The sequence below is a fragment of the Helicoverpa armigera genome, chromosome 16 (assembly GCF_030705265.1).
Source record: "Helicoverpa armigera isolate CAAS_96S chromosome 16, ASM3070526v1, whole genome shotgun sequence".
NCBI lineage: Eukaryota > Metazoa > Arthropoda > Insecta > Lepidoptera > Noctuidae > Helicoverpa > Helicoverpa armigera.
The window spans coordinates 7,836,384-7,863,994 of NC_087135.1; the positions used below are offsets into that span (position 1 = coordinate 7,836,384).

The 27,611-nt window shown below is 35.2% G+C and overlaps 2 protein-coding genes and 1 long non-coding RNA gene across 3 annotated transcripts; 2 read left to right on the forward strand and 1 right to left on the reverse strand.

Moving 5' to 3' along the window:
- Positions 1-954: 954 nt before the first annotated feature.
- On the forward strand, positions 955-2,392 carry LOC110378745 (helix-loop-helix protein 1). Its single transcript, XM_049844541.2, has 2 exons — positions 955-1,109; positions 1,825-2,392. The coding sequence occupies exons 1-2, from the start codon at positions 991-993 to the stop codon at positions 2,120-2,122; spliced, it is 417 nt and encodes a 138-aa protein (XP_049700498.1). The 5' UTR covers positions 955-990; the 3' UTR covers positions 2,123-2,392.
- Positions 2,393-2,525: 133 nt separating this feature from the next.
- LOC126055426 (NPC intracellular cholesterol transporter 1 homolog 1b-like) lies at positions 2,526-6,528 on the reverse strand. Its single transcript, XM_049844538.2, has one exon. The coding sequence runs from the start codon at positions 6,413-6,415 to the stop codon at positions 2,693-2,695; it is 3,723 nt and encodes a 1,240-aa protein (XP_049700495.2). The 5' UTR covers positions 6,416-6,528; the 3' UTR covers positions 2,526-2,692.
- Positions 6,529-16,198: 9,670 nt separating this feature from the next.
- On the forward strand, positions 16,199-17,060 carry LOC135117982 (uncharacterized). Its single transcript, XR_010277286.1, has 2 exons — positions 16,199-16,681; positions 16,855-17,060. It is a non-coding gene; the product is annotated as an uncharacterized LOC135117982 (long non-coding RNA).
- Positions 17,061-27,611: the final 10,551 nt, after the last annotated feature.

Here is a 27,611-nt window from a genome sequence, read left to right on the forward strand (position 1 = left end):
TTTTTTGGATAGAGAATGCGACCGGCCAAAGAAACGATGAATGCGTGAACACACGTTATGGCTGGAAATAATCTTAGGTACTTATGAGAAGTCATCAGACTTTGAATAGAGAGCTATGGAAATTGGACGATGAAAGCATGCTGACAAATACCTAAAAAATGGGACAAGACAAGGGATTAACTGATATTCCATCAAAAAGCTTTGAGCTAAATTGTTTGGCCCATTTAGTTACAGTCAACCCTCGTTAATACAAACCAGGAACAATTCGAACCTTTCTTTTATTCAAAGTTATCACGAATTCCCCAAGATATTTTTCTTTCAGTATTAATAGATACGATCCTTTCATACTCTGCAAAAATATTTGTGCGCAACCCCCGAAGGCACGTATGTTTTGATTCCCGATAAAATCCAATTGACTAGCCACAAGGGTAGAGTGCTTGAGATAAATAATACAACACTCGTCCACACCTTGCACTAAGCGAGCTCTTTAGGGGATAATAAATCCGTATTTATTCTTTTTATATCGCCCCAACCCTTCTGGTAATCGAATCATGTTCGCTAACCGTATCCAATCGATTCGTTTGATGGCTTTCTCGCTTGTTACTGAAGATTCCGCTCTAGTGTTCGATTTAGTTGTGTTAATTGGTGTTAAATAACTTTGGATAAGATGAAAATACTGACGTTTAGCTTTGTGGGTAGATAACTTTTGCATGTTCTGAGGCAGAAACAATAAAACTTGATTAGGTCTTACTTTTATGGGAACAGTTTTTTTAGTTTCTAACACTTATGTCCTATTAATGGATCTGTTATGAAAAGAAAAGCTTCTTTTTTTTAGAGAGAGAGCTTCATTTTAGCTTAGAGTACAAGTAGGTACGACCTAATCTTTAAGAGAGACATACCTACCTTTGGGGCTTAGTCTAGATACCTACCTATGTCAAATTGCTAAGATCACGCTTTTAACACAACTCTCCATAATATCTTAGAGTGACCATGAAGAGTTGGTTGGAGGCCAGCGGCATGGAAGATGGCTCCCTGTCCTGCATGCTGGCGGAACCACGAGAAGCCTTACTGCCTATCACCAGCAGAGAAAACTTAGCTCCGAGGAAACGGTGAGTAAATCTGATCCTGTTGTGTGGTTGATTCTTCTGTGTAATGTGAAGGTAGCTTGCCCAAAATGGGTGTGTCTAAGGTATGGTAGATATTAAGCCATTTAGTTCCACTATAAACACCTCCTGCTTGTCGTAGGTACTATTTATTGGACTTCCTTTATAAATTTAATGTATAATCTTTAGATACCCATCCCTGTGTATGAAACTCTAATAATCATTATTTAAAAAAAAGAAAGCATGAAAAAAAAATCCACTGAAACAGTCAGAATCAGTTGTTCATTTAATTTTTATAATTTGCTATTTCTTGTTCAATATTACCATTTACCATTGGATTACGAATGCGTGCCGCTCGCAACCAACGTAAAGAAATCAAACTGGATTTGATAATGCAGCCATCCATCAAATCTAACAAGCATTTTATTCTGTTATTAAGCTTTGCATACGATATTATGCAGGTATTCTACTTTCTTCAGTTTACCTCAGATTTTAGACAGTTTGCATAATCATTCACCTACTTACCTTAGAACTTTGCACAAAGTTCAACTTCAGATTTTTTTACCATTGTATCTATCAAATATACAGTAATCGCAATCAAAATTACTTATAGATAGGTCTTATGGAGCAATATTAACTACATTTAACTACAACAGCTCATCTCTGAATCATGACTCATTTATGAATGGCATAAAAGTCTTACAGCTCTTTGTGTTTCTAGGGACAGAACATTAGAGCCTTGCGCTATTTCTGAAGAGGCTTACCTATCAAGTGGAGCTGGTTCGCCTTGCGCTGGTCTTTCCCGCGAAGAGAGACGTAGAAGACGCCGGGCCACTCTCAAGTACAGAACGGCCCATGCCACCAGAGAAAGGATCAGAGTCGAAGCATTTAACGCTGCCTTCGCCGCCCTCAGAAGACTCCTACCAACCTTGCCACCAGACAAAAAGCTTTCGAAAATCGAAATTCTCCGATTAGCCATTTGTTATATAGCTTATCTGAATCACGTGTTGGATGCGTAAGTATTGTACTATTGATAAAGGCAAATACCTCATTTATTAGATATCGTTTTTTATCGCCATATTGTAATTGTCTCTAGCCTGTTCCATATAGGCTTAGGAGCTCTTTGCTTGGAAATGTGTGAATGTATTTTGACTTTATTTGTTAAAAGAAGAAGAAGTAATGAATCAATCCCAAGGCAATATGTCATGTTGATATCGAAAAACGATACCTTTTTTGCTCAAGGGGTCTTTATTTAGGTACCAAGACATTTGTGATGTGCGTTTCTATTTTAATACTAGATTTTATGTTGCAACATTTATCTTGCATTATCGTTATCGTCTCTATCTAGTCAGTGTCTTCCTAATCTTGTTTAAAGTAGAAGCTATTTTTAGGTTGTGTAAATAAAGGAAAATAATAAAAACATTAATGTTAAGAGTATTTATTTACAACTTATAATTCTAATATTATTACATAAAGAGTTGATAATTCCTATGTCATATCAATAAATGTATTAATAAATTAAGTGTCCTTTAATTTCTACACTATGTTACATTGACATTTCAAGATCTAGTAATTTTTATAACTCTGCATTATTTTCGTTTTAAACTGTCCAGATAGCACAATAAGACTGGGAAGAATATCATTCCGTGTAGAAATCCTAGAACGACTAAACTCAGGAACATTCTAAAGAAGAACACTTCGATTATTTCCGTATATGAAAATGCTAGTACTACGATAGGAATATTAGTAAAGGTTATACCAGTAATGATGGTCGCTCCTACTTTTTGAATGGCTTCTTCTACCTTTTCCCTACCGTGACGCTGACTCGTCGAATAAGCATATGCAATATGACTGCAGAACTCCACAGATATACCAATAGACACAATCAGATTAACGTTAGAGACAGCGTTAAGGGGTATGTTCCAGATGTACATCACACTCATCATATTCAAAACCACCATGATAGTATTAAGCAATACAGCGAACGTAGTCAATACGTTAAATCCAGAAGCTATTAGATTGAAGAATAAAGCTCCGATAAGGCAGTATCCAATAGACGAGAAGGTATCCGACCACATTGTCAAATATTGCTCGAAAAATACATAAAACAAAGAATATGGAAAAACTTCTACATCGACACCAGTATTGGTTTTAATTGCAGCAGATATGTTTGAAGCGATCCTGTAACCGTAATCAACAGCTGTTATATAGTCCTTCGATGTACTTAAAGGGGAATGGTATGCCATGAAATTAGTGTCATAGACAGTTGCACGACCTTCAGCATTGAGTACATAATTTACAGCACTCGAATAACTCGCTAACCCAGCTTTGTTGCATACTTCAGTCGGTGGATCCCGCAAGAAGAACGGTATATACGTCTCGAAGGCATCAACATGAGGTCTCAAAAAGCCATTTGCATAGTCTGACCTCGGAATCTCGCAAAACGCACAGTCCTGTTCACTAGAATTACTCTCACAAAATGCACCGTCAGTAGTATTGTATTTGCAACAACCTCCGTATAAACTTGACCAATCTATGAAATCATCTAACCAAGAGTTGGAACTTTTAGCTATGTAAGTAATATTACTATGCTGGGCAGCCAAAAATATTTGGGTCGTCAGCGAATCGCTGTTACACAATTGACCACCGCAGATAGTATTCTGATGAATAGGGTTAGTGAAGTCTAAACCACCTTTGACTACGAAATACACTGGCGGGCCCATACGAATTAAATTAGCTACAGCTAGCAAATAGTCGTACACATACGAATCCTTCGGAAGTGCTAATTCTTGATCTAATCCTATCTCAAGCTCAGGAATCAACATTACGCTTATTGACACCATCGCCAAGAATATAATGACTACTACAACTTTTACGCGAAAGCCCAATAAAAATTTGGAATAGGGCTCCATCAACCTTTGAGTAACTCCTTTGTAAGGAGTTTCTGAGTGTAAAGGATTTTCGTCATCTAATACTTTCTTCTGAATACAACAGAACAAGTCCAGCCTATTTGATGACGCCCGTTTGTAATCAATGGACAATAAAGCGACAACTGTAGTTATTTGGAATACAAAAAGAAATGATAAAGAGACGGAAGCAAATATCGCAAAGGTAACAACAGCAGGGAAATTAGCAATACTACCGATCGCAAAACATGTTATTTGTGTAACTGAGGATACAAACATAGACGGACCCACTTGGCGCAACATTTTTTCAAAGACAAATTTTCTCTTTTTCTCAAAAGTGAAATCCTCTTTGTAATCATCATATGATTTCAAATTGCCTTGAACATCGTGAAGTGTGTTTACCATAAGGAACACATTGTCTATACCAATGGAAAGAACAAAAAATGGTATTACATTAATAGCAAGCAGTGTTAAGGTAACACTGGCAAATCCTAAAGCACCCATTGCACAGACAATGGCCAAGATAACAACCACAATACTGCCTATAGCAACCATAATTTTACTGTCAATAAACCAAGTTTTCAAAGATCGAATGTTTCCCAGCGATAATGTTACGTAAATAAACATAAGAATGTAACTGATAACAATAGGGACTGCTTCTGCAACAGAAACTCTTTGGATCTCATCTTCAATAGATCTTTCTGTAGAAAAAGCAACATGGACAAAATCTTGTTTCCAATTATCGCGATAATCATGTAAAACTTCGATAAATTTTAATTCCCATTCTAATACAGGTTGTAAGTCTTCTTCCAAAAGGAAATTAGCAATTGGAAAATTAATCAAAAGGGTATTAGCGCTCAAAATATTACCAGGTTCGAAACCTCCAAAAACAAGATCGGGTTCAGCGCCACCACCCCACGATGCCAAACAATCAAAACTGTAATGATTGTTAATACAATTTTGGATATTAGTAAGATATGTATTAGGATTTATATCATTTCTATCTCCTGCCAAATAAGAACTAGCAGACATAGAAACACATTGATCAAGCCTCTTTTCTCCACCTCGCTGACGAAGCGGAGCATAACAAACGTCCTCCAACTTAACACCGCCATCCTCCCTACCTATATTTATAATAACATCTTCAAGTTTAACTAATTCTTCTAATGCTTCTATTCTGAAGGCGGATCCATAAGATACATTATTTGCTTCAAAACCGTCTAGATCAATTCTCAAGAAAGCCTGCGCTGGGCGATAAAATGGACCAAATCTCTCGTTGAAATAATTCAAATGTTGGCGACTTCTAGATTCTGGTGCTGACCAAAGTTCTATAGGATTAGACGTCAAATTTAAATATGCTAAACCAAAAATCATACCAAAAGTAACCCAGGATGTTAACATTATAACAAGAACTGGATTGCTCGCCGAAAATCCTCCGATTTTTGCAAACATCGATTGGAATAATCTGGTGGTTTTATTTGGGCCCGTTCCACTTTCTTTGGAGTCTGCTGATTTATTCTGTTTTGTACGTTCTTTATATGCTAATACCATAAATATGATAACACTGATTACAAAGAAAACTAAACCTATTGAAAATCCATAACAATTAACAGACAAAACAGTACAAATATCAGGAACAACTGGTTCAGTACCAACTGGACAAGTGCTTACACAGTCTACACAACTGCACGGGAGGTCATCGCCGAAAGTTTCATTACAAGGCAGTGCTTCCACATTCATGGATTCCTCTGTATTAGGCCACATATGAAAATTGACATGCACTGGTGCTAGAGGATTGACTGTAGTGTCGCCAGTGAACCCGAACCAAGCTTCTGCATCACAAACTACTGCATTACCACACATCATGTTTATAGCTGGCATTCCCGTCTGAGGCACGAGGACACCGGAGCAGGACGCGTGGGCATCCAACATAAACTTTTCATAAACTCTGAAGTTTATTACATCGACATGTACCGTGCCGTCTGGAGCCGTCGTGTTAGTCGCGTTCAGGAACCGTGACTGGTCTGCAGCGCAGTTCATTTCGCAAATTTGCCTTGCAAAGTTCCTGTAGCATGTTGGACATCGGCCGAGAACACCCTCGGCGAGAGTTAAACTTTCTGCTGTCTTGATTACTTGATCGGCTGTGCAGCAAGTTAGAATCTGATCATCTGGTAATCTATTGCCTTCATCATCGACAACAAATGTCGGGCAGATGGAACTGAAAATCTCTACTACTTCTCTTGCCTTTTCTTCAGTTAATCCGTCGATTAATGGTTGTGCTTCCATATCTACATGACATGGTTTGGCCATGCCGTTCACCTCGTAGCACTCGCCACGCACGACGCATCTTGCGTTAGCACTGCACCACAGAGTCAGAAAACATAAAATTGTTGTGAGATACTTCATTTTGACGGATTCACTGAGATATTATACGAACACTTAATTTAAAAACACATTGTTATTTTAGGCAGACTGGCATCGCCAGTCACGTCGGCGATATAAATGAACGAAATTTGACTGCGTAAATTAATCTATCTGCTTAGTGTTCCGATACCTTATCGAAAATTAACGCAGGTGTAAGATAATAGTGTGAATGATTACAACAATGTAGAAGTTTTTGGAAACTTTATTATGAAGGCGGCAATAAAATGAAACGAGTAGGTACACAGGTGCAGTGGGATCAGCCCTCGGCCCCGTCCCTCCTCCCCAAGTCTCAGGGGAGGGCCGCTTGTCCCCCGGTTCACACCACATCTGCTTCTCGACACGTTTTCCGATGTTCCCATGCATTTGTAATGAGCCAATAATATGCGGAAATCGTGGCGGAAACAGACGACTTCGTACTCTGCTCTATGTATTTTTAATAATTCACAAATAAGTTACCAAGATGACATTTAAAATCTTTTGTAGGTATAGATATATTATATAGATATACGAACGGACCCTCATTTCACTTGGTTTTGGCATATAAGTAATTCCCAAAAATGGCATATCAAAGGCTATTTTTATCCAGGTTCTGAAAGATCCCTCAGGTAGCGGGTAGCACAACCTTTGACAAAAGCTGGCTTCATATACCTACTGCTGAAAAAAGTTAAAGCTATCTAAATCGAATCAAATGTCTTTTTACACCACTTTGATACAATCTTCAGTACAAATCAAACATCAGCTGTTCTCTTGTATGTCTATAGTTTTTTGGTACGAAGATAGTACTTCAGTAAATTGTCTCCGTCATGCTCATCGTTAACACTTCGTTTTAAACAATCTAATCGGATGATAGAAGATAAGATGAAAGACAATGTAATGGCATCGTAAGTGAATTTCACGTCAATTCAAGTTTAATCAAGTCTGATGGGAACTATTGGTAGGGTGAAGGGCAGATAAAATTTGCAATTTGGTCAGAGATAAGTGAAGAGGTTCCTCAAAATGCACTTTGGAAATCTGTTAATTCAATATGATGTTCTAAAGCCATAATAAAATAACACTGAAAGAGGCTTAGTATCTACCAGCCGCACGGTCCGATTGATCATACGATTAGCAAAGCTAGGTGCTGTCGGTCCGTGGATGGGATCCATCTTCTCATGACGAGTTTATTTATTTATTTAAAATACTTTTTGCACATTGTACAACGGCGGACTTAACGCCTTAGGCGTTCTCTGCCAGTCTACCTTTGGGTGGTGGTGAAATAGAAGTGGTAGGTGCAACACAATTTGAGCATCAGTGGAAGATAATAAAAATATATATTTATGCATATATAAACATAATATATATATATATATATATATATATATATATAACTATATAACTATATATATATACAACTGTATCCAGGAGTATGTAGGAGAAGATAGTAAGAAAAATGAACTACTGTAATGATTCCGCCAACTTGCCATGGATGTGATTTCGCAGTTTCATTTTAAAAGTGTGTTGACTATTTACCATCCTGACCTCCAGAGGTAGCTCATTCCAGAGAAGAATAGATTTCACAAAGAAGGAAGAGTGAATAATGTCTGAACGGTGAGCAGGGCAGTGAAGAAGACGATTATTAGAGGAGCGGAGATTTTTGCTGTGCTGAGAACACACATACTGAAAGTGAGAGGTTAAGTAAGTGAGTACCAACACTGTGAGATTAGCGTCTTCTATAGCAAATCTAATATCGCCAGTCACTTTGAGGAGGGCAGTAGAAGTGCTGTGGCCCGGCCTAAATCCGGATTGGAAAGGGCTCAGTAGCTCATTGCCGTAGATAAAACGAGCAAATTGCTTATGAGCACAAGCCTCAAGCACTTTGGATAAGAAAGGTAGGATAGAAATTGGACGAAAGTGACTGGGGAGAGTAGGGCTGGAAATTTTGGGAAGAGGACGCACGTAAGCTTTCCTCCGACGCACGAGTTCCTCCGCGTTCAGCGAGGCACTTTAAATTGATGGGTCCGGTAATGTCATTTGAACATCTTTGGAAGTTGTTAAGAGTAGAAGGCAGAAAATCTGACAACCTAACGTACAATGGCGTTTTGGGTTGATTAAGTAACTGGGTTGAGGAGGTCAGATTGGCAGTCGCTCCATGAGGCACGATGGTACTCAACTGCATTCGGTTAGACTGAAAGCCGAACTCAACATATTTGGGAAATTACTAAACAGATGTTGTTAAGAAAAAGTTGCCTATAACCGTTAGTAGCAACATTACGACACATTATCTTTGTAATGGTCGAATGAGTAATAGGTACCTACTTAAGATATTTAATAGCCAACAAAATTCCAGCCAGGATTGGACAAACAAAATTGTTTCAGCCACCTGCTGACAAAAGCTTTATATCTGGCAATCAGTCATATTATCAGGAACACCTGAATGTAAGTAAAGGATGTGATAAAATATAACACATTGCGATCATGCAATCAACATGTAAATACTTTTAACTGATGCTTCGAATAGGTACCTATTTGACTATTAATTTGGTACAGAGAAAATGCCCTGTAAGCAAGGCTTTAGAGGCATTATGAATGAAAAATAACTTTGCTCGGTAATCTAATGATATTTAAAAGTAATTGTTTAAAAGTAAAGAAATCATATATCTTGGCCGGTTATTTATTGTACCTAAACAAAAAATGCGTATAACCTGAAAAATTCTATGCTAAAAACCACATCAAACGTGAGATGCGCACAAAAATATGTACATACACATAAAAGTATACCTAAAATTACAGGTCAAACTGAGTACCTCCTTTTTTGAAGTCGTTTAAAAACGAGGAAAAGACCAAATCGAAATAATTCCCATAGCAAAGAAATTAGAAAACGAAATGTTCCATTCAAACAATAAGGCGTAAGTAGGTGGTGACAAGTCGCGTGCCGATTAGATTGATGAGCTAATTGCAGCCTGGGGAAATCTACGAGCGGAACAGTAACGCTCATGTAATTGATACTAATCACGAGGGTGACTGGTTTAGTAGCTTACAACTGCAGTTAGTTCCCACTGACGTGTCTAAATGTTCGTTTACGTTGTTTTTTTTTTTGTTGTCAATAGGCTCGCGTTTGACCACTATCTCATCTGGTAGAAAGCGACGATGTGGTCGAAGATGGAGCACGCTTGCCTAGAAGCATCTAAAGATGTATTTTTCGTTACCATTATTTTGTTTCTCAGTGTTATTAATATCAGTAGTCGACAACGTTCTTAAACACGCCTTTAGGATTGGCTTCATCGTGTACCGAGTTTCCCAAAAAAAAATCTCTTTTTTCAATGTATAGTTCTGATAACCCCTTCAGAGTTAGTAATCGTGAAGTTCCAATACCATTTTTGGATTACTGCCATCTATGAAATTTTAAAGATAACTTCTAGGCAACCTATAGGCAACTAAGATGAAGCATGGAAACTCAAACGTGCTGCCATCTATTAACCAATAGCAATACTTCTTGACACCGGCTCTAGAAGTTTTGCTACTCGCTACTAGATGGCGTTAATAGGACATCTGGTAGATTTGTATCATTATTTTGATCTAAAAGCGTTACTTAATGTTAATGGTCTAAATACAGCGGGTTACTTATAAATACTTACGCGTAATGATTTATTCCTTGAACTTTTTTATTAAAAATCGTAAAAAATTATGACTATTTTCAACATTTATTCATTATTTATGGGCAGTGGTATTAAAATCCTATTAATGGCAAATTCCAATGAGTCATATTTTTTTCCTTAAAAAGACATTCGATATGAGAATTCTTATACCTAATACAATACAAAACGTACAGGTGGTTAGCACTAGTAGAACTTTGTCTATTTTACTTCTTATGATAAATTGAATTCCTATGATCAAGCGATCCATTAAGTAATTGATTAGTTACTTGAAGAAGCCTGTTATCACTACCAACATCAGTTATTTCATTATTTTTCTTTTCACATATGTAATATTGCCTATTATAGTATTACGAAGTTAGCCGGACGTCTAGCAATGAACTCTCGCATCCTACACGAATATATTCACGGGCGGGACTCGGGATAAACAGATTCTGTGCCAAATTATGAAGTTACAGCATGTAGGTACGAGGTACTTTCGTCACGCGGTTTTCTGCACGAATATAAATTCCAATTTCAAAATGTAATTGAATGAAAACTTTTTTAAAAACTGCCAACCTAATCTTTTTTTTTTTGGACAATGGCAGTTATAATTATAAATTGTTAAGCATAAAATATGGCAGGTACGTATGTAGATAAATGTTTTCCAAAATTTATATTGTTTTCATTAATTTCCTCCGTGGGAGTGCACGATATTCGGCCAGAGTTTGTTTATAAAAATATTACCTACATTTTCACATTGTGCGATTTATTACGGATACGGGAGCATGTCCGCAGATTCCTGAGCAAAGTAATTTTAAAACGACTCGTCTCGGCGACGCCTCTGACGTTGCCAATGTCACGAGCATTTTGGCAATACGCAACAACAACATTTGATTGATAAGTACTTAGGTACGTTTGATTAGAAAATGCCGAAGTTATAAAGAACTACGTATGTACCAACTAAGTACTTGTAAAAAATAATTTCTTCAATCGTGCTAAGCATGGAAAATTCCACCGTGCGCGGTGATTCGCAGACGCGTGGCGCAAGTGTGATTACTTTTACTTTTTTATGATTCAATCATAGATTTTTTGAAATAAGATTCATATTAGGTGTTATTGTTTATTCCTATTTGTATCTGTATCATTTATTTGCCCGCACAGTGGGAATTAATATGAGGCCAAGTGAGTGGCCAATAAGGACGTTCCGTTTATAAACATATCTGAAAATATTTATACAAATATTTCATGAACGTCCGATCATGTGCGTTGAAGCTTTGATTTACAGTCGCAGTCTTCACTGACAATAATTGCTAAGAATTAATAACTGACCTTTTTCTATACATACATTCTGCAAAGATGGACAAAAATTACTAGTACAGCGTCTAAACTTTTAGCTCTTTTTTTATTTATCCATTTATTGCACTTTTTTTCCCGTGACATAATATTATTATATCTGTCCACCCTTCATTAATAATACATCAGCAACAAACTATTTTCTAATCTACTTTCAACAAAACATCTAACCCTGCCAATAAATCGTCACAACTCAATTTATTGGCGAGCACAGAAAAAAAACTCGAAATAAAGTTGAAATAAACGCAGAGAAACGCTTTTTCTTGCTCCCATTACTCCTTAAATGACTCAATAATTGTTTATTTATTTTCAATGTTATCTGTTGTATCAGTCGTTAACCTTTCGAGCACGTGGACGTAGTAACTATAGTATTTTGTTGGATTTGAAGCTGTAGCTCTGCATCAAGAAAACAAATTTTGCTTCATTCAAGCTCTAGAGAAAGACAGCTAACAAAAATCATTTGGCCGACGACCGAGAAGTATACATAGCAGAGAGCTATTCGTAAAATAGAACGATAAGTTGTCCGAAGTGAAAGAGATAGCCTTATAGCTGCACCTGCATGCGAGAGCGGTGCAAACCGGTTGGGTCAGAGCGCCTGCGTCGATTCCGTGCGATAGAGATGCACTTATACCAAGTGAGCCGTGTAAGAACAGCACATTCGAAGGTTACATGTTTTATCGTGGAAATTTCCACTGCAGACAATTGAAACTTGAACGTATGGGAGGGTTAGTGATGGTTTTTTTACAACAGTGTCGATATTATTTATTAATATTTTTAGCCAAACTTAATTTTTACAACTTCTGTACTTACTTGTCTGTCATACACTTTTATTAAGTGACAAATAAGTAATGCTGAAACATGTAAAAATCACGAAATGCTCGTCAATAAGTGCCACAAATTACAACATTTTTAATTTTAGTACATTACACAAAAGCTTGTCCTGAATTAGCGTAATGACGAATCAAAAATATTTTTAACAGCCAAACAAAATTAAAAAACTTCCTAAATAAACGTTTGACAAATCACAAAAGTATTTAAAATTCTCAGCATAAGTCATATTGGCATGAGCGAGCATCGCACGGGTTGACAGCAATACGTTACAAAACTATTCTCCTACGATATTTGACTCGCGACCAACAACGAAGTTGATATCTAATCTTGAAAGCTCCTGTCCTGATACCATTGTATTGTTGACATGAATTAATCACAACAAATACTAACTTATCATATTTAAATGTAAATAAAACTTCAGTAGGTTATTTTGAGGCTGAAACTTCCGGGACGGTAGCCAAGGTTTGCTTGTTATGAGAAATAGTAACTCGTGGACATTGATGGGTCTAATTTATCAATCTAATAGTGTAATCAGACCTTCAGCCTTTTACCTATACATCCGTGAAAGAAAAGGAATTTGTGTGTAAATCCACATAACACAAATTGAGCACGTTACGATCTTTTACATGAAAAGAGCCTTCCTTAATAAAGTATCAGACCAAAATCGGAGATACTGGCACTTTGAAAGCAGACACAACAAATAGCTGGATGTGTGCGTTTATATGTACTTGTAAATACTGCAATCTTAAGGAGTACATACGCAGTAAATAGCAACACATTATTATTTACTCGCTTCATTCACAAACAGATCATGTCGTGATCAAGATGACTTTATCAATGAGGTGCTAATGAGACTTCAATGTTCAATTTGATCAATGAATCCATATCCATATCAATGTAGCAAAATGCAAGGAGCATTGAACACTTCTATGAGTCTTCCTACGTCCTCCTTTTGACTGTCAGTGTTCTTCTAAAGCGCTCAAATATCTTGAAACCAAAAATGTTATAATTATACTTCAATCTTAGACCACGATAATAACTAAAAACGTTATCAAAAATTAAGCAATTAAATCCCAAAAAACAAAACTATCGATATCGAATGACCTCGAAGCGCCCATCACTATCGGTGGAGCCCTCGTTCGCGGCTGCTTGGTCGTCTATTCGCCGGCGACTTGCAACTCACAGGCTTGCTTGCATAATTATTTTAACGGTCATACAACACGAATGCCTAACGCCTAGCGTTATACACCTTTACGATAACTTTTTATTCCAGCTGGCAATTTGCCAAAGGAAGAAAGATTCTTTTTGGAAAGAAAAAAATCAATTTTAGTGTCATTATTTTTTTTGGGTAAAATGAACCTATTACTTAATAATGAACAAAAAAATAGTTCTAAAAAAGGTTGAATCGATCGTCTAAATCATATCCATCAATTCGATTTGCACGTGGCGTATAATATTTAACAGTAATTACAAAACTAATGACATACTTACGTGTACAATTTACATAAGTTATGCATATTTATGTGTCTCACACGTACAAGGAACAAACCTATATAATAGATACAATAGTATTGCGAGGCAGATAAAGATAGGTCAGGGCATTTCCGTCATCACTGTGAATAATGTGTGCTTAAAATAGACCACTGTGTACCTGTCTATTTGCGATTTCAGTAAGCGATCTATCCCTCGTTTTGCGATTAGATATTGAAAGATGTCTACACTGATATAATAAAGAGGAATATGTTTTTGTTCGTTTGTACCATAAAGCTCCGTTACTACAGAACAGATTTGAAAAATTATTTCACTGTTGTAGAGCACTCTCTTCCCAAGTAAAATAGGCTATATTATTTTCCCATTACGGGCCACAGTTCCCACGGGTTGACATAATTTATACATGGCTAATTTTAAAAATAACGGATAATAAAAGATATGTTTTTGAAATCCACAGTAATATCTCACATACATTTATACAACCTATGGCGATAATTTGCAATGAAGCGTGGAAATGTGTACCTATAACAGTTTAATCTACGCATCTATGTCATGTGCATTGATGATGCAATTTTTCATATTTAAATAGTCATTGTTAATCCGAAATATAGCCTTCTGCGTAGAAAGTGAAGTGCGTCTGATGTAATATAATGCAATACTTGTAATAACTGCCAATTACTAACGTGTACTTTTCAGTCAAAATGATTTACAGCGCAATTTTTTAAGTCGGGTAAAATTGCGATGTTTAAAGTACTTCTAAGATTAATGGTAAAACATGTCCCCAATAAAATAAGGAACTTGGATTAGAGCCAAATTATTTAGTTTGTATTTTGGATGTCCTAAATTATTTTGCGTTTCGCCCACTGTGCACGTGGCATTTTTTCTTATTTTTTTTAAGACCGCAGATTAAGTTTTTTAATATCTATATAATCGGATTTGAAATTGTATTGTGTTAATTTAAAATTGAAAACTAAATTATCATTCATATTTTTATAGGTGTGTCACGTCTATTTATCCATTAATTTTCCATACGGCTATTCAATGGTCAGCAGTCTTTTTTTAATCTTGGATCGATAGTTCCTATGACATTGTGTTACCTCGCTACATTCAAGGACAAAATGATTAGACGAAAATAAGAATAAGAATTTTAAGTCAAGGGTAAGTACCTTTGTAATTATGGTATTATTTGTCTTGCAATAAATGACATTAAATTACACATTGTGTAAATAAAAAAAAACGTATACCTACCTATTTGATGATATTTTTTTGTACATATTTACCAGATTTTTTTATATACTCCTTACCTTTATTTAGTTCCAGTTTAACAGTCAGTATGCTGTCTTCTTTAGAATAAGTACCTATGAGAGCATAGTTAGCTTCGTAGCTCCGAGGATTGGCGCTCTTCACAAGTCAAGATCGCAGTTGAGTTAAATCCGTTCGGCCTTGTGACTTTCTATTTTGTTTCATCCACACACAACTCGGAAATATTCGCGGATTCTCAAGGAAACTCGTTAATCATTGTGACGTCACAAGATATTAGATATAAATTATTTTAAGTTAGTAGGTATTATTGTTTTGCAAGGACTTTCGTTAGTTTTCCTGTCTGTTTAAATTCCTGAAAAATCTAAAAACAATATTTCTTACTTAATGTTTTTTAGACAAAAAAGGTTATAATCGAGGAAACCGTTCGCCGAACATAAACAAAAGAATGAAGTTCTAAATTCAAAACCTAATTCGTTCTTTTTTTTTTCTTTGAATCTAACCTCTATCATATTCAGCCAGTATTATTACAGCCTAGACTTGCACAGGCACTAGGCAGTCAGTACGCATTCCTTAGTTAGAGCGACGAATCCTATGGAGATGGCGAGTACCGAACGGTCACAGAGTTCATTGACCCACTAGTGTTGCTTTCTATTTCGTGTGATCGCTGTACCGATGTGCGAATCTGACACGTTTATGTAATTCTTTGGTCTGGTTAAAATAAAAGAACAGCTAAATATGTCGAGACCTATTTTATTTTTATCGGAAATAGAAGCTTCAGTGTTTTGTTTTATTTAATTTATTCTCAGCACTAAAGTCGAATTTATTTCTTGTAAAGTAGGTTGTTCTCATTCACGAATTGAAAGAATTGGTTTTAGTCTTCATTATTAATAGCTTGTTACTATTTTACATTAAAATTTTCACTAATGCTTGTACTTTTACTCTTTTTATTTCTATCCCATTCATGGTATCTTTATCCTTGAACATAAAAGGAACAAAAACACGACGAGGGTCGCGGGTTGATCCCTTAAACCTCTATTCATAACTTGCGAGAGCTATCTAGAACGTTCTAAAGCACGGACTTGTTTTGCAAAATGGTGAGCTAGAAACAGGGGATGTTTTTTGTATCTTTATAAATAATAAATAGTTAGTTTGTATGATTATTTTTTTGGTTTATTATTTGATAATGGACTTCCTGACTATAGACAGGGATTAATTTGAGATAACCCTAACCCTCTTATTATAAAACGCGGTATCAAATAAGTATCGGCTTTTGTACTACCTTTAATCCACCTTTAAGTACGACCTTGAAAAAACGTTATTACAAAACGCAGTTTATCGCAAGTCCTATTACTATCTGTAGTACAAAAGATAAACCATCGAGCCCCCTAGTTTAACTGCAGTACTTAGTCGACAAACGTCAAATTCCGACATTATTTACTTTTGAGGTTATTTGTTTTGTGATGAAAAAAACGAAAGTGGATATAAATATGTGTGATTTGGAATACTTGGATGTGTTAGAATACTATTGAGAGTGTCCGGGGACCCAACACAATGCGTCATCGACAAAATCTCTTCAAATTACCTGACGACAATTTTCGATATAAATATCGATTTACGTTTTTCGAAATAATAGTCAATTGAATGCATGATGATAATCCAGGATGATGATATGATGCTCAACTGGGCTCGCCATAAAGTAAGTAGCCTTTACAGTGCAAGTAGGTTGCCAAAACATCCTAATTAATTGTATACGAGTCAAAGTTTTTATTATGGATGTTTGTTTATGTTCCACGCATAAACTACCACATAGATTTTGATGAAACTCCGAAAATATATCAGATTATCATACAGTCTATTGTTTATTTACAGATTCAAGACTATTTTGGCGTTTTGCACGCCGTATCTCTGCCAGTAATATGCAATGTTTGTAAAAGACTGGAAGCTTGCTAAAATGTACAAAAATGCCTAGATGAGAAAGGGAACAAGATTGTGTGATGAAGAACAGTGTCCAACATGTATCAGTGCATTTGACTGTATAAATAGACATCGGAATAAAATATAATTTTCTACTTTTATGTTGTTTCAAATGTTTCATTTTCTTTTGGTAATTTAATGCACACGATATTCTGTGTGTAGGTAAGTTATTGTGCACTTAATTTTGAAGAGGTTCTAATTAGATGCACAACGTCTTATTTAATCATTTAAATCGGGATGAAAATGATCCAAATTATTTCTAACCTAAAAACAAAACAACTCGGATACGCGCGCTGACGTTCCGTTATACGCGCAAACTCGATAGTTGTTTAAAAGAGAATAATTGGATCATCTATATTGTTAAAAAAATACTAGAAATATAAAATTACCTTTAAATAATAAAAAGTAATATTTTCAACTGCAGAGATATTTTTTTTATTATCATAGTTATTTATTTTTCATCAAAATAGACTTAACAAAATAATGTAAAAAGGAACGGCGCATAGAATTCGGAACGATTGAGCGAATGATTTATATATTTGTTGCTTATAATCTGTGGATATTATTTAAACCACACACACACACACAGACAAATCGAAGTACTAAACAGTCTTCTCTTAGTCTACGTTTTGTAATAAGGATGTCAAGACTATCGTAAGTACCGTAACAAACCGAGACGTTTTCAGTCGGGTTTAAACCACTACTTGCGGCAGTTTTTATAATAAGAGGGTAGATGTTTTTAAATTCTTGCTTAAAGTTATCATGAGGTGAAACAAATATTTGTTGACCTTATCCAAGTACCTAGGTACCTGCAATTGTAGATATTTTTTATTGTTTTTGTGAATATTAAGTCAATGTTTGTTATTTTTGAGAATAACAGATTGTTTGGAAAGGAATACCTATCTCTACTTAATAGTATTATGAAGCTAAAGTGTTTGTATTTCAGTGTTAGGTTTTTATCCTGGTGCGTGAAGTAGTTTGAGTGAAACTGCTGGCTGAAGCTAGCTAGATAATGTCCTGTTTACAAAAGACTCAAAATTAATTCCTTCAAAGCGCTACAATACATTCCGTTTCCATAAAACCTACATTTGCAGAATTTTCCTAAGTTTCCACCAGTCATATGATTCAGCATTTACGAATAATAATTAGTCTAGCATATGATTATTTATGATCAAGTGCGCTGACACGGCTCAAACACGTGGTTGCCAAGGTCGGCTCACCGTCAACTCCCGACTCTTGCCCCACTTCATTTTACCGGTACAGTTAAACACTTACACGCGAAATTCAACCTTAAGGGCACAGTTTAAGATAGGTTTGAGAATAAAAATCCATTGTTGTTGGGTCTTTAGAAATGTGAATACTCTTTTCTAGTTATGTAAATCGTCTGTCTGTTGTCTGAAGAGAGGTAAAAATTTTGGCGCTGGCACGTTTTGCAGTTGCAAATTGCAACTTTACCTCAATGTGCAAGTAAAATTCTCGTCTCCTTGCGTCGTATTCGTCTATGCTGAGGGTAGTAACCTCCCTTCTTCATCACTTTCTCACTTACCATTTTTTCCCATCTTATCTGGTGAAGAAGAGCTTCGTGGACTGCAGGGTCAAGAGTGTTGTGGTCGGACCAGCGTAAAATAAGTAAAATCCGGAGTAACAAAAATAAGTGCGCATTCAGTTTGAGTTATGTGGAACGTAAATAAATACGTAAACGTGTATAATGTGGCCCCAATCTTGATCTCATCCTTTAGTATGAAAATGAACCGTTTTACACGTGCTAAATATTCAGCAAGGAGGGAATTCAAAAACGTGCATAAATGTTTTTCAATTATACCTCTTGAGATAAGAGCTCGTTTTCAAAGAATAAAAGTTAATGTTCGTACATATATTTACTTATGAACATTTCATAGCGTTATAAATCGATATAAATTAGAAACTGTTTGTATGTTTATCACTCTAGAAATTAAAGAGCAAAGTTTAAATGACTAAAAAAGTATGCACTGTGGAAGTAGAAAAGCCATCAAATTGAAAGGGATCCTTCCAACGATAGACGATATGATGACGCAGGTAATTCTCGGTACATTTACACGAAGCGATAAATATGTTCACTCGATCATAACAGTCAAAAGTTAGTACCACTATGCAAGTTGTGAAGGAAATCCAATTCCATCTAACTAAATGTAAACGCATAAAATGATCGGTGCACAAACAACAAACGATCGAACTCTTGATTCATTGCCAACGATGCGAGAAAATGCTCTGCATACAGAATTATTGTGTTTATACATTTTGCGAGCATGAATTCGGGTTAGTAGGAAAAATATTAAATCAGGGTAGCTTTAGATCGCACCTTACGTCACCTTTCGTATCCTATTTACGTCATATCCTTTCTTCGTGGTTTCATGTACCAAATTTTTTTTTATTTGTGTCGGTGGAGCTCTTCGTAAGACGGACTTATGTACATCTTCTTATTATCTATAAATTCTGTTACCGACTGCGATTACCTACAGATATAGGCACCTTAAGGTAAATAATTTCCTTAGCTTCTATTTTTAAATAAAATATTGTAAATTTATGATTGACCCGAATTTATTGCTCCATCGTGTATGCATTTTTTTCATAATTTATTTGTGGCTGAAACATGAATGGACGCTAAAGACGCAAATCCGGCTGGATTTAGATGCAAAATGTTGGATTCTCATAAAAGATGCAAAATGTTGTTTGAAAATAATAGTCTGGATAGTGTATGAAATGTGCATTTTTCTCTGCTCTTTTGTTTACCACACCAAGGATAGTATAAATATCCCTAGACCCACCTTTTTGAAGAGGCAATTAGGTCGAAATTCAGCATGCCCTGACAAGAAGGTATTTTAAGAGTCAAAAGGATTTTTCGCCAAAGTGGGTCGTACATGTCATACATATGTACATACCGAGGTAAGTAATTTCACTATGTATGTACTCCAGTAAAACATTTCAAACTAATTTCGTATTCCTAGATGTATTGCAACCACAAACAAGTTTGTGAGTTCTGTGAAAATGGAAATACAAAGTTCATCTTTACTTAGAGAATGCTTCAGTAAGCTCACCCCTGAACTTTGAAAGCTCCCTCATAAACTATGAAGGACTTCTTTGAAAGCTACGAAAGCTTCGCTCCAAGGAGCATACCTTACTTTATTAGGTTCTGCGACTACTCTAGCTATGTTTTCTGTGAATTTATTTCTCACTTAAAAGAAGAAATTGAATTTAAAATACCTATAGAATTGAACCAAGTTGCATGTATTCTAGTAATATATCTTTATCTTATTAGGTGTTCGTAGTCGTTATCTTTATTTTCTTTTGTAAGGTATCTTTCTTTCGTTTCCGAGAAAAGTTACAATCGTAACTTTAGTTTTCTAAGTTCTTTTCGTTCTTGTGTTTCTTTCTTCAAACGCGAGATCACGTTGCGAATAATTTTCATAATGACCAAATATTACACAATCTAGAGGTATATGTATGTATACATTTTCGCGAAAAAGAATTATTAAAAAAATTGATCATTTTCCAAGTGTTCACCACCATGTTATAAATTTGATTTCGTTCCAATATAAAAACTGCATCGCACAATAAATGTATGGTGTGTGTCTAGTAGCTGTTGTTAGATTTTCAGCGCCCACGTACTGAAAGCCACACCCCCTGTTTACAGACGTCCGTGGCTGAAACGTGGTCTCAGTTTATCTTTCAGTACAGGCATATTCTACATTGGAATAATAAATACATATTATGGTTATGAGTTACATAGGTAGATGCCTATTGCCTATCTAGGAAATAATACATCTAAGTACAAGAAAAACAAGAAAAGTATTTAAACAACTTCTTACTTGATTTTTATTTATAAGAGATGAAGTTACCTAATCTTTTTTGGACAACTGTATGTTTTTTGCGGCATTTTTTTTGGTAACAAGAATCGGTAACATAAGTCGAAGGTGTCGATAAAAAACTTATCGGCTAGATATATTTTTGTTTTGTTTAAGAGGCTCTTAAGTTTCAATTTTAAATTATTCTAGTTTATTCTATTTTTATAACAACCATGTACCAGTTAACAGGCCAATTATATTCATATGAAAATCTTCCAGCTGACCACAGACAAGGTTAACTTTAATCAATGTTGTCAGCTCATTTATGAAGGAACACAAACATATGTTTAGAGGTTTTCAGGCTGACATGATGATGACCTATCATTCAAAATGATTGGTGGGTGACGTTTCTCTTATTGCCACAACGACAAGAAAACATATTCATTGAATAAACTAAGTATATGTTAGCCTGCCGCGCAATTGTTGTACAGATAGTATCAAAACTTCATGGTCCGTGTATACTTCAGTCAAAAGTGTTATAAAATCAAAAAAAAATTGAGAAAAAAATTGGAGGCGGAAAATTCGAAACTAGTATTTTCGTTTGAGGTCAGCCTTTTCATTTTAATGCATAAGCCAATCGTGAATCTTTATAGGAATTATTGGTACCTTTACTGATTCCTAGGTACCTTTTTCATCCCTTTTCTTCCATCATGAGACCTTTAGTCATGCATGAAGGACCTTCAATACATTTTAATCTTCTGATGCTAACCCTACAACAAACAAAAACATTGTGTGCTGGTCAGTTCATACAGGACTGAACCAGTTTCAATGTCAATTCATTATATAATGGAGCTTCCTAACCGTTCAACCACGACGAAGTAATGGGCGAAGAATTTAGTGTAGGTCACTGGACATTTGTTTGGCAAAGCAAACGTCTTCCGCGAGGGAGTTTAGTTCTTGTAAATACCACGGGAAATATGTATTGAGATCGCCTTTTGTTTTCTAGGAAACTTTGTGTTTCATTTTCAAGATAGGAACTTTCAGTGAGGGAATTTAAATGCGGAATCAGAGAACATTTTGTCTATTTTGTAGAACTCTAGCACTTGCAAGTCGTCAGTAAGTTATCGTCATTTTTTTTATGCTCCTCTGTGGCAATGTCAGGAATTACCTACTTGATTGGTCGGTTATAATTATAACATATATGCCAACTATAAGATGTAGTGTTTAACCTAGTTATGTATTTTATCAGAATTAAAGCCCTCGATACAATACCGATAAATCGCAATTTGTTGAACACCTTAAGCTTTACTTTCAATTGACCTAAATGCCCGACACACAACACTAAAGCAATCAATACAAACTGATAAATAACTCATTCGATTGTATTGTTTCAGCAAATGGACGATTTATTGTTGTATTTTATAAACTTATTCTACAGAGTGTGTATTCATCGATGAGCATTTGTTTCGAATATTTTTTTAAATATACCAACGCTAATAGAGACAAAAGCTACTTAAGTTCTAAATTCGAAAATGTTCCTATCCAGCCTTTTGCCAACAATGTTGTATTCGGCTTCCAGTCTAGCCGAATGCAACTGAGTACCAGTCTTTTACTTGACTCCACAGTCTGTGAGACCTCTTTAAGTCGAGCAATTTGAAACTTGTTCTTAAGAAGTTATGCAGAGTATTTTCTGCATGTTCCAATTTTAACTTTCATGTCCTGAAAATATTCCTTCTGAAAAAAAAAAACGTTAAGCAGTTTGTAACAATTTTTAAATTGCTGAATGACAACCTTTTCATATTTTAGAAAGACAAGATAAGCCTTGTAGATAATAAATTTAGCCTTCCAACAATATATTATGTACTTACTTAAAAAATCAATACAGTTCATAGCCTTCAGATTCAGCCATTAAAGGTACCGAAGAAATGTAACTAGGTAATCAGGACAAGGATATTTTCAGTGCATTCAAATCGATATTCATATGTTGCATATTTTATGTGAAAGCCTGTCTTTCCGTTAGTAACAGCCAATAGAAAGACAAATGTACTTTGTGACTGACATAATATATTATTGATGGGTAATTATTTTGATTGGTTTATTTTGAACGAATGAGTTTTTGGTATCATGGACACGACCTTGGAGTATTGAAGTATTGTGATTTTGAAGAACCAATTTACTTTTTAAAATTTTTTGGCTAAAAACTTAGATGCTATTTGTAAGACGATTCAAATACTGAAACGCATTTCTGCATTTTCTATTTGTGCCATGTCATTTCTACACTAGATAACAAATAGGACATCATTTACTGAAATAATGTTCTTTACACGTCTTGTAATGCACCTCTTTAATCTTGTTTCATCCGGGCGCTACGGACCTACGTCATAGAGCATACCACCCGTGTTTACGTTGTAATTGTTTCTGAAACTGTGCCAAAAATTTACGAAACCAATATAATGTGACCCCTGACACTCCTTTACACCATATTCAAAAGCCCCACTGAAAATAATTTAGAGGAGGCAAGGCTCAAATGGAACTGGTCACAAATACGTCACTACTGAATTTTATTTTAGCGACCGCAAAATAAATAGTGATAGCACATTGACTTTAACGTGACTTTTCTTTGTGTAGCTATTGTTATGTAAATATACAGATTCCATCTTGTTCTGTCTGTCCTATTTAAATTGTATCAACCAAGAATATTTCTAACATTTTGTTACTTTTTCATTGCAAATGTCAGACGTGTGAACTCGTGTGACTGTGGACATTTGGCTAATACAAATAGATATTAAGTATTTATTTTTATAAAGATTTAATGGAGCTTGATATGCTTCTGTCTACACTACATAATAAACAAATCAAATCGTTTATTTTGCAAAGAATCTAAGTGCAAGTCGGATAAGAAAATAAAAATGTGACTATATATTTTTTTTGACATTTTATTCAATACTGAGCTGCAATTTGTCACGCCTATCTTTGCAAAAGCGGCGAATCTGTACTTAAATAGATTTTATAGTTACCGCACAACCGACAAATGGTTTTTTAATGCGTTGCTTGACGCAATTGTCTGTGAACGAACTTTTTCATTGACGTTACCCGAAGATTGACGTTGGAAACGGCGCCAATAATGTACTTTCAAGATTATTTACACAAAGAAACCAGCAGTGCATTGATGACTAAAAATAAAAAGGCAGTACCAAATCAAACGCTGAAACAACGCTTCAGTAGAGTAGATACTCAATAAATAAGCAAATAAAAATAAACTCGCTCTATAAACTGAAAATTTTGTTGGAAAAAGCTCTCTGTTCCATTTCAGTGCGGGAGATGTGACCTTGGCCGGTTGACCCAAATAATATGTTGTCCTTGAGCCAGCCCGACTGTACCAAAAGTCCCCACTGTACTTTATTAACCCGATAAGGGGATATGGCTGAAGGCCAAGTTGAATACAAATGGAAATGAGACTGATACAATGTGATAATATAAGTTATCTTTGTAATTGTAATGTAAATGTCTTGTTTATTTGGGTAGCTGATATCGATTTGTGTTTGTTTTGAAAGGACTTTGCTGTATATGTTAGGGCCGCTGAAGTTCAGCATTAGTTGAACAAAAAAAAAATGTTTGAAACTCTTTCGCGTTCTTTTATATCAATTGGGTCCCAAAAATTATTTTAAATTTTAAAACATTTATTTGAAAATTCAGTTTGCATCAAAACTAAATATTTTTGTACACTCAAAAATATTTCTACCCTGTCTATAACACTATATCAACTTTCACAGTAAAATGTAAATATCAAGCAAAGTAAATAAATAGCTCCTCTCGGTACACTTAATAGTACCAATTATTACTCTTGAAATGACGAGCTAGTCATTTGTTTTAATATATGTTGCATAACCGTGTCATGCGCATGACAAAGACAGACGTGCTAATGTTACTGTCATACAAACAAAGCATAGAGTAGTTTTACCTATTCCACCCCATAGAGGATTTGTACTGAACCTGTATGACATAACAAATGTTTTCGAAGTTACATATTTATTTAACAAATACTGCATTCATAGAAATTAAACTGAATTAAACATTATTCATTCATTCAAATCAGTCAACCGGGGTATCACCCATCTCTATAACCATCATCATCTATAACCCTGCAAAATGTAGCATTGACAGCCATTTCAAAATCCAGTGAAGAACGCATTTAATATAATTAATTGTATATTTTATATATTTATTTACCTACTGTTCAAATATGTAACGAACAATAATTCCCTCTTGAAGTAAAGCAAAATAATAGTAACAACAGTTTCCAGAAGGTCCCTTTACAATATGTTTCAGTTGAAAATAACATTAATTACGAATACTGGGGTAATAGTTTGTTATTGTAACAGTTTCAGAAGTTCTGGATTGTTGTTTTAATCTTTAATGGATTTGGCTTTGTTTAGTAAGCAATCATTGAATCATTTTTCGTAACTATAGTTGTATTTATAATTGAATGAATTTATATATTCTAAAATTATAAAGAGGTAGTTGGGGAGTTAAATTTGCAAGACGTCAAAGGTAGTGTTTGGATCTACTTGAGCGAATTTGAAAAATCTGTTACGAATATAATTTCATTTAAATTTTTGTAGTTTATGACACTTGCCAAAGAAAGCCAATGCAGTGTGTAGGTAATCTATAGCAATAAATTGGATTAAAAATAATGATACCTATGGTACATGTAAAGCCAAACATTCATAACTATTTGAGATAACTGAGCGGAACGATTTCAGATTAGATTCCCACTATGATTTGAAAGTGAACCAGGGCCCAGCTGCCCCTGTATGCGCAGTGTTTTTTGTTTTGGTATGGCATCTTGCAGTTTAGCCGAGGAGGCCGTGTACTGCTTGTCCTACGCAGCGATGTCTCTAATACAAAAGATAGGCTGAAGATGTAGCACTTTTGACAAACGCTACCGTAAATTTTGGTGCTAATTGCTCACGCTCGCTATCGGACGCTCGCAAGCCGTGAACGGTTTATTCCGTCTGATGATAATCGGTATACAATAATAACAGTTCCGGCTCTTAGAGGATCTTGCAATTATGATTCAGCGAACGATTTAATACCTGTTCAGTAATTCAGGAGCGTTACTGAGTAGAATATTTCATAGCGAATTTGTATCAAGGACGCGTGCGGAAAGCGATTTCAAGCGGCGGAAAAGCGTGGGTACCCTGATGTTTTTTAATGAATGACGAAGGAAAGCGACTTGAAATGAAAAATGTTTTACTTTTCTTATATTTCTCATCGTTTACTAAGTTGTTTTTATGTTATGAATTTTATGGAAAATATTATTCTTATTAAGTTCATTTTGTATTCCTAAAACTCCTTAGAGTCCTTTTTTCGATATCGAAAGCGTTTTTGGTCATTGTTTTACTTGCAAATATTATTTGAGTTATGTCTTATTGTTGTTATAATATTTACTTTATTTGCAATTTGAAAAACGTGAATTCACTCAATTTCTGGTCATCTCGCAAAAATATTGTCTCTTAAAAATTCCTTCATCGTATCCTAAAATTAGCCTGCCGCCTCAATTACCAATTTAGTACTTGAAGCACCTCTTATTTCAAACCAATGAGCCACTTAGATTGTAGGCGTGCTGACGCATACGCATGCTTTGTACAAAGATTTAACGCCCTGATTCACCGCAGTATTAGTGATTCATTACGATAACAGAACCTGAGATGAAGTTAATTTTTATAAAACACGTGTTTTAGTTAATGTAGTGACTGCAAAAAAGATTGTTTGGCTATTTGGTTTTAATATAGTTTTCAGGCCTTTTGATTTTTCGAAATTGATGATAATTTTTGCTTACAGGCCCTCGGCGTCCTCCATAATTATTAATTAGCAAAGTAATGATTTGAGAAAGTAAAAAAAGTGCTATAAGTATATGAAAAATTTTTTAGTAGTTAAATGGAAATTAAATAAAAATCCTATTTCTTATTTTTGCTGATAGTACAATAACACACACATCATACTCACCTGGCATAAGGCAACAAGACAAATAATACTGTACAGGATTTTAACCTTTATACTCAAGAATATAGAAGCCGAAATAGCACGAATGGCTAAACAAAGAAGTTTTACGAATCTAATGGTTATACTCATTACCTGTTTAATGATGATGATGTTAACCTTATCAAATTCTGAAACGTTCATTAACATCACGCTTTAGATAAACACTTTAAGAAAACGTTATTCTGGATCCCAGCTACAGAAAAGTTTGAATTGTGTGATGTGTCGCTAAAGTAGGTACGAAGTTAAATCATACTGATCATTGCTTAACCTACTCCTAACTTAATGTACATTTATAATTAAGACAACTGAGAATCTGAATGCATTTACAGAAAATAAATCAATTTAGGACTAAAAACAATTACTCGAAACAGCATCAGGTCTTACCAATTCAGTAAAGCCCTAATGAGACTATTGCATTACTTTAAGATTACTGAAAGCAAGGACAGCTAATTGGGCTTAGTTAAATTCATTTTTGTCAATAATACGTAATGACGATGACGATAACAAACGTCACATCCCTAACGGAAGATTTTAAAGCAGACGTATTTCTAGGCTATGAATAATCTCACTTACGTATCGATGATACCATAAACGGTGTTGGCAACTCTTCAAGTTATGTTGACGAAGACTTCAAGTTATGATGAAAGATCAGAACAACAAGCAGGCATGCTTAGCGCCATAGCTTAGATTTGGTCTAATATGATCAAAACAAGGTCTTGAAATGAACTCGTCTACATACCGTCCTCATAGTCTAGTCCGCAAATTGCTCTTTTCTCCTTGATATGT